Source organism: Mustela nigripes, chromosome 9, assembly GCF_022355385.1.
Source record: "Mustela nigripes isolate SB6536 chromosome 9, MUSNIG.SB6536, whole genome shotgun sequence".
In the NCBI taxonomy this organism is placed as follows: Eukaryota; Metazoa; Chordata; class Mammalia; order Carnivora; family Mustelidae; genus Mustela; species Mustela nigripes.
This window is the reverse complement of record NC_081565.1, coordinates 64115490-64123475: the sequence shown is the minus strand read 5'-3', so window position 1 is coordinate 64123475 and position 7986 is coordinate 64115490. Positions and strand designations below refer to the sequence as shown.

Below are 7986 nucleotides of genomic sequence, written 5' to 3'. Positions count from 1 at the left end.
TATGGTACCTTCCTTTATTTGAATAATCATCACATTGGTCTTGATCAGTGTTTCCTCTAATTATTAGGCATCACATAAAAAAAAATAAGAATGTTAAGAGAGGACAAGGGGATCATTTTGAATGGTATTTAGGAACTTCCCTGGTGTCAGAAAATAAAAACCTAGAGTTCTTCTTATATTAAGAATGCTTCTGTGCGGGGCGCCTGGGTGGCTCAGTGGGTTAAGCCGCTGCCTTCGGCTCAGGTCATGATCTCAGGGTCCTGGGATCGAGTCCCGCATCGGGCTCTCTGCTCAGCAGGGAACCTGCTTCCCTCTCTCTCTCTGCCTGCCTCTCTGTCTACTTGTGATTTCTGTCAAATAAATAAATAAAATCTTTAAAAAAAAAAAAAAAAAAGAATGCTTCTGTGAGGGAGAACAAGAAAGCATTCTTTAGCAAGGTTCCTAAGACAAAACAATGAAGTTTTTGGTGGCCTGACATGCTAACCGCCTTTGTAAAACATTCTGTTAATACAATTAAAAAAAACATTCTATGACTAGGGTTGCCTGGGTGGCTCAGTGAAGGGTCCAATTCTTGCTTTCTGCTCAAGTCATAACCTCAGGGTCCTGGGGTTGAGCCCCACATTGGGCTCCACACTCAGTGTGGAGTCTGCTTTTCCCTCTCCCTCTGCTCCTCCCCCTGCTTGCACATGTGTATACACACACACACTCTCTCTCACACTTTCAAATAACAAATAAATAAAATCTTCAAAAAAAAAAATTCCATGAACGAAGACATAACCAACAAGTTATATTATTTTTTATTCATGTTAGAATTTCTATCAGTGTTTGAACATTAATATTTAGAGAGTTTGTACATTTTTGCCTTCCAAGGTTTAAAATGAGAACCACACTAGGTCACAAATGGTAACTAATACACATTTCACAATTGCATGAATATTTACTCGATCTCTCACTCTCTTAACACTGTTAAACATTTTCTTTTCCTTGCTGTACTTACAATGAAAAGTGTGCCCCACTCATGTCTCAGCAAAGTTCCAGACATTATGGATTCATCACATATAAATTCTTTAAAAATATACTTCTGTCAAAAGACTTGATGACTACTATGTACACTACAAAAATAAATTTTCATATAAATAAATTATATGGCATACTTTTATCTTTGTAATTGAAATGACACAAACCCATTTCTGCCAAAACTGGCAGATAATGAGACCCAGTTTGAATATTTATTTCCTTTAAACTCCTTACACTAACACCTACCATGAGTCTTTAATGAAAATGTTATATACTCTGAACTATTTAACATTAGTAAGCACTCTATACAAATAAAAATTCTGTTCAAAAGTAAAACATAGCTGTAATAGTGTTTCCAATAGAAATAAAATCCCTGCATTTTTTTGTTATAAACTGGCATGACAAATACTGTAGGAAAACATTCTTATGATACAAAATTATAAATATCAGCAAAGATTTTTAAAAAATTAAAACATCCAAATGAACAAACAAGACAGACAAAATAAAACTATTTTTAAAAAGAGAGAGAGAGAGAGAGAGAAATTCTGGCTGCCTGCCCGCCCCCGGGTTCTCCCTTTGCCAAAGTGACTGTGGGAGAAAGTTCTACACCGTGCAGAAAGCAGGGCCATATGAGCTCTCATGCACCACACAAGCTGGGCTCAGGAAAGGAGCAAGGAGGGCGTGCCACGAACGAGAGAAGCAGACCTCAGAATTCTGCACCATCTCTCTCTTGAATGCAGGACATAAGTTTTCTGAGCAGAGCTGGATATTAGGTGGACAGACAGTGTGGCTGACGGAGTCACTGGACAGTAGACGCGGGCCCCCTGAGGCCCCTGGCACGTGAACACACACACCTGGTGGCCACAGGGGGCTTCCAATGAGTATCTTACAGTTTTGTGGCAAGGTTTTGGGTCTGAGGTCAGTGTGCTGCTGGGTACTACCGGGAGCCCATTGCCTTCCGACTGAGTTTTTCTGTGGTGAACAGGAGGACACTGTGGGAGCTGCCACTGGCATGCTCCCACAGAGCTGAGTCTGGGTACTGACCACCTCCCTGACACACACCTCAGAGCAAGACAACAGAAGCAAGACAGAAGCAAATCTTTAAAAATCACACCTGGTTGAGAGACCTGCTTCCGGACACGTTATTAAGTGGGGTGTATGGAATGTTCTAGGGTCAACATCCCGTTGAGGGAACACAAATGAGGCTGAGAGGAGGGACACAGTCTGTTGAGGGCGCGTGGGCCCATAATGGGAATATTCACACACCGAGAAGGATCCTTTGGAAGCTCCTAACCTGCAGAACTTCTGTCTCCACATCACCACACTGGAGGCTCACTATTTATTTTTCAAGAAGATACAAACAGACCCAGAAAGTCCCAGCCAACTGTGCAATTTAGGAAGAAGGGGGAGTTTAAATTGTAGGGACTCAAAACATCACTTCTGGGTTGACTGTGGTGAAAAACTAGAATCAACAGGTTTTTCTACTCATAGCAGGGTCATGGTCTCTGAAAGATTTCCAATCTGCCCTTATGTTTTTGAGGGTGCATGTATATGTATGTGCGTGTGCATGTGTGTGTGTCACGAGAGGTACAACGAAGGCTGCATAGTCTAGAGTATATGTTCATGGCCCAGCTGAGGCGCACCACTGAGCATGTTCTATAATAACGCTTTAATACCAATGAAGATGAGCGGATGTTAGCTCTAAACCCTGAGGTTCCACCGTCCACCACAACGATCCATGCACCGGAGCCCGTCTCCTCCGAGGCATGGATTGGGAGAGTCTGGATAGCAGCCAATGATCGCAAGAGAGCCCTGGGCCTGAAGGGAGTCCGGCGAAAGGGTAAGGCGACATTCAGGGCTAGCTTTCCGCCAGCACCAAGCAATAAAGACATCCTGACTCTTCCAGCTCAACTAGGGCAAAGCCCACTGAGGGTTACAAGACAGTGAAAAGAAACAAAAAGAGAAAAAAAAAATAAAATCACAGTACAGTACATTGGGAAACCACACACACGTTCACACACACACACACATACACACAGCCAAACGGAACCACATCCCACTACACCTGGAGAAGCCACCGGGGTCAGCGTACCTTCTTCATATCTGCTCATTAAACAACAAAATTATCACGCATAGCGTGTTTGAAAGTTAACAGTAACATTTCATACTACCACAGGGTTGTGATATGTAAATTTAAAATATTTTAAACAGAAACCTTTACAAAATAATCCTATTACATAAGCAATATTTGCATAGAATTATACAGGTAAATTATACAATATTTAAGCAGCAGCAACATATGCTGAAATTTAAGACTAAGTTAGGCTTGTTTGTGGCACAGAGACCCATGCACAAATCGGGAGGGGCCCTGCGGCGGCCTCCCCACCGCCCACTCTGGGGGTGGGGGTGGAGAGAGCCCAGATCGCACTACTGTACATCCGTTCCTTCGTATATTACATATGTGTACACCTCTTAAATATTTATAGAACTATTTCACAAAATAATACAATCGGTTACAGTAACGCGGAACTGCTCTCCCGGAGCGCACGCCTGTGGGACTCTAAGCGGTTCTCTTCAAGCAGTTCGGGGGTAGACGGGGGTGGGGGGGGTGGGGGACTTCCAATCTTTGGCCTCTGCTTCAGATTTTACTCACCCTTTAAAAGAGAAAAAAAAAAAAAAAAGTCAAACAAAGCCACGGGTGTATGAGTTTGTACTTAGCACCAAATCAAGGAAACTGGTCAATGGCACTAGAAATCAGCATAGGGTGCTGGGTGAGCGCAGGAGGGGCTCCTCAGGGTGGGTCATGAGCCCTTCCCCGATGTGAGGCTTAGGGTTCACCGAGCCGTGTATCAATCACAGCTGTCACGGGGCTTTAGAGAGATCGAAAGACAGGTGGAGGGGCACCTGGGTGGCTCAGTGGGTTGGGCCGCTGCCTTCGGCTCAGGTCATGATCTCGGGGTCCTTGGATCGAGTCCTGCATTGGGCTCTCTGCTCAGCGGGGAGCCTGCTTCCCTCTCTCTCACTCTCTGCCTGCCTCTCTGCCTACTTGTGATCTCTCTTTGTCAAATAAATAAATAAAAAAAAAAAAGAAAGGTGGAAGCCAGCTAGCATCCCCATGAACTTGCACTAATTCTCAACAGGTCTATAGCAAGGGAGAGACCCAGTTTGGGACTGGACCGGTTCCCCAAGGATGAAAGAGCTTGGATGTGGTGGAGACCAGGGGTCACCGGTGTTTGGTTTGGGCCACACCAATGCCCAGGGGCTCCCCGAGGGGGTGGCCTGAGAAGCCCCAAGGAGCTCTGCTTTCGGTCCCCACCCCCACACATCCCTCCACTGCTGCTGAGGGGCAGCGACTCTAGGGCCAACACCCACCCACCCTGCACCTACCTCAGTTGGAGCTGCTGCCCCGGGGCCTCTCCTCACATTCTACGTCCTGCAGCTCTATGACTTCCACCTTGGAATCCCTCCTCTCGCACCGGACGTTAAAAGGCACGTGGGGGTCCTCAAATAGCCCGTACTCAGTCTCGGGGTAGTCCCCGTAGCCCGGGCACAGTCCCCCTCGGGGGTTCCACGTGGAGCCGGGCCCGGGGGCGGGCGGGGAGTGCACGGCCACAGTCACGGACGCCGAGGCCGTCACAGTGGTGATGGGCTGGCAGTAGCTGGGCGCCGAGCTGCCCATGGCAGTGAACGCTGGGTGCCGAGGGTTGTTCGAACGGGCTCCCCGGGGGCCCGCACGGTCCCTATTGCTAGGGCCAGAATGCCCGTCAGTAGAAATTTCGAAAGCGTCTCTGCGCGGTCTGTAGGGGGGTGGCCGCAGGCCTTCTCTGGGGGGTTCCCTCCGGGGCTGCTGGCTTGGTCGTCCAGGAGGCAAAGGCTCTGTGTCCAGGGGGGGTTGCTGGCGAGGGTTTGAGGGTGGGTGATGTCTTGCTTCAGGATGGACCACCTGCAGAGAGTGAGGGCAGGTTAAAACAGGAGGGACGCCAGCCCCGGGCGGGGCGTCGCCCCTCACTGCGCCCCGCCTTCCCTTCTTGGCTCTGTCTCCTGCGGGCCACCCACACACAGCTCTTCACCAAGTGCTCAGTCAACCCCACAAATGGCTGGAAGAGGCCCCCCGGGAGCCAGCGGGGCCTTCCACCCACAAAAGAAAAACTTGTTCTTTTAGAACCTCCCCAACGTGGCAGAGGAGGGCCTTATTTGGAGCCTGGGTCTAGGCTTTCTCTAGCGCAGCTGGCTGGGCACACGTGGCTGTGGCCCCTAAATGCAGGGCTGTGGTCACAGAGTCCCCGCACTGCCTCCCTCCTGCTGTTTGAGCCCCACCCTGCGCTGTAGGTCCAATCCCAAGCTCCTTCTCTTGGAAAACTGCTAAGTATCTGGCTCTGGCTCACCCCAGCGCTGCATGCTGGCAGGATGTCGATGCCTACACCGTTGACTATGGCAGCCACTAGGAACACGGGGCTCTTTGCCCTTAACTGAACACAAATTCCAAATGCAGTTCCTTCGTTGCACCAGCCACATTTCAAGGGCTAAACAGCCACATGTGATCAGTGGCTACTACATGGGCGAGCACAGAGGGAGCATTTCCATCATCGCGGAAAGTTCTATGGGGCAGCGCTGCTCTGTCCGGTTGTTAGGAATCTGGTTTCTGGGTCTCTATACAAAGCGTGGAGCAACACAGTGGCCACATCAATCAAAAGGACCGTGACCAACTTCAAAGTCGTTCAGCTTGTACCTATTTTTAGGCTCCTGCTGAACCAAACCAGATTCACACTGCAGCTCAGCAGGCATCGTCACGGGGGGTAAGAGGAGGAAAATTTAGGTTATTTGGTCGGCCTCTCTCTCTTTCATACGAGGGCTGCTCTGGCCTGGGACTGGAATACCCATTTCCTGGAGGGACAGCAGGAGGCCCTCAGTTGGAGCAACACGAGTCTTAGAACCTTCCTCAACCTTCCTAGGGTTTTATGTACTATGCTCTAGGCCTGGGTGGGGGTGGGGGGGGGGGGGGTGGGGGGGGGTGCTGAGCACTCCCAGGAGCAGAGAGAGTGCAGGACATGGCTGGGGCTCTCGGAGTCTTTGAGAAGCCCGGGCTGCTCATGGCTTTCCCAAAGGCTAAGCTTCCCACTTCTAGTAAAGTCTTAGACATCAACAATTGAAATCATTTTGTACTGGGGGATTTAAAGGTAACAGAAGTGGGAGGGGAAAAAAAATCACTGTTGGCAATAAAAATACCACTACGTTTTAAAAAAGTATTATTCTAAAATGACGTGCAGCTAAAAAAAAAAAAACGAAAAAAAAAAAAAAACAAGCAGCAGCAGGAAGGCAGGCTTTCCCTCTGAGCCTCAAGCTCCAAGTGTGCTACGCTTGAGTAAGATACATGCCAACGCTACTCAACGCTGGGGATACTGGTCCCCGCCCTTTGCAATCCCTAGGACACCCAAACACAAGGAATGAACGTTTTTATAGTTTCAGAGGCAAATCTTGGCAATTTCATATGATTCTACATAATCTTTACTTTATTTTAAAATCCTATCTGTCTGGGATTTTGCTGTTCACAGGAGATGGGGCTACCCCTACCCCCACCCTGTCAGGGTGACTTACAGTGGAGCGGGCAAAGACAGGGTTTTCTGTGGCTTCCACGATCACTTGGTGGGCAGGGCCTCCGGTGCCCTGCTGGGCCTCGTAGTGCCGAAGCTCTTCACTGATGCCCGACACCGTCGTCTGAGAACTGTACTCCGAGTCAGAGGAATCAGACCCATTGTTTGCATGACCGGGGGGCACGGCAAAGCGGACCACGCTGGGGGGTGGCTCGGGGGAAGGGGTGGGCAGTCGGTTCAGCCCGTTGGCTGGAGACACCTGTTTAAGGAGATTCCATATCAGAAGGGTTATCATCCATTTACTGCTGGTCACACTCAGACTGCAAAGCACTGTATGGCTCAGTGGCCTCTGTACCCGTCCCCCTATGGCCCGGCCTCTCCCACGGCCCTGTCTCACCTCCCCCACTCTGCCCCTCGACAGCTGGGGGCCCAAGATCCAGCCTCTGCTCTTACGCCTTGGAAAAGGCAGGCTGTGACCTTTTTACTTATTTTCAAGCCCAGATATTCATCTTGGGTGTTAGCTGCTTCATGGATACAGAACTACAAGACTCAGACCGCCAATCACTTGGTTTAAGACACTGAAACAAAACAAGTACGACATCCCCCCAACTATTACATTGAAGAGAAAAAAGCCATAGTCATGGAAATGTTTACTGAAAAAGCAGATAGTAATGTTGAGATACCTTAAATATCTAAATTCACAGGGACCCTGGGACAAACAGCTTTCAGGTGGCCTTAGGGGTGTATGTTATAGCCTGGTATGATTACTGACCTCGGGGTATGGTCCGAAGAAGGACAGAAGGACTGGGAGCAAAACCAGCCCGTTGAGAACACCCAGGATTGTTAGGATTGCCAGAACAGCAAAGAAATACCTTGAAGATAAAAGGGAAACAGGAACATTCACTGTGGCAAAAGTAAATGAAGCCAGGCTTCATATGCCCAAATATTACGTAGCACATCAAAACACAAAATCAACGAAGCCCACACGGTTGCAAAGGCTGTTACAAATCTGTGGTTCAAATTCAGCACGAGATTAGGTTTTTTCCTCTTTTGCTTTCCTTTTTTTTTTCCTTGTGACTCTCGAGGACTACATTCCACAACCCAAAGTGTTAGTTTGTGAAGGGACGAGAGAAAAATTAGTTTGTTAATTTGCTGAAATCTCCTGGCATGTAATGTTATTTATGAATGTGTTACACAAACACAAAAATATGGAATGTGAGCTGAATGGCTGAGCAGATTGGAAGCACAAACACAATGCAGAGGGGGCCCTGTCCGTGAAAACCCAGCAGAAGCAAACAAATGAAGTGAAGGGTGTAGAATTTAAACAATTTAGCTCAGGAGGAAAAGCAGCCCACTTCTGCAGGCAGCTAATCCACTG

The 7986-nt window shown here is 48.4% G+C and overlaps 1 protein-coding gene across 4 annotated transcripts in view; it reads right to left on the bottom strand.

Annotated features, from left to right (window-relative positions):
* Window positions 1-774: 774 nt before the first annotated feature.
* The window catches only part of PTCH1 (patched 1), a 70491-nt gene continuing 63279 nt past the window's right edge, over window positions 775-7986 (bottom strand). For all 4 annotated transcript variants that reach the window (XM_059411721.1, XM_059411720.1, XM_059411723.1 and 1 more), the window contains 4 exons: window positions 7381-7480; window positions 6613-6867; window positions 4405-4960; window positions 775-3671 (listed from right to left, as the gene is read on the bottom strand). In XM_059411721.1, the coding sequence (XP_059267704.1) occupies window positions 4406-4960; window positions 6613-6867; window positions 7381-7480 (910 nt within the window). In that variant the 3' untranslated portion in view covers window positions 775-3671; window position 4405. The remainder of the gene's footprint in view (window positions 3672-4404; window positions 4961-6612; window positions 6868-7380; window positions 7481-7986) is intronic.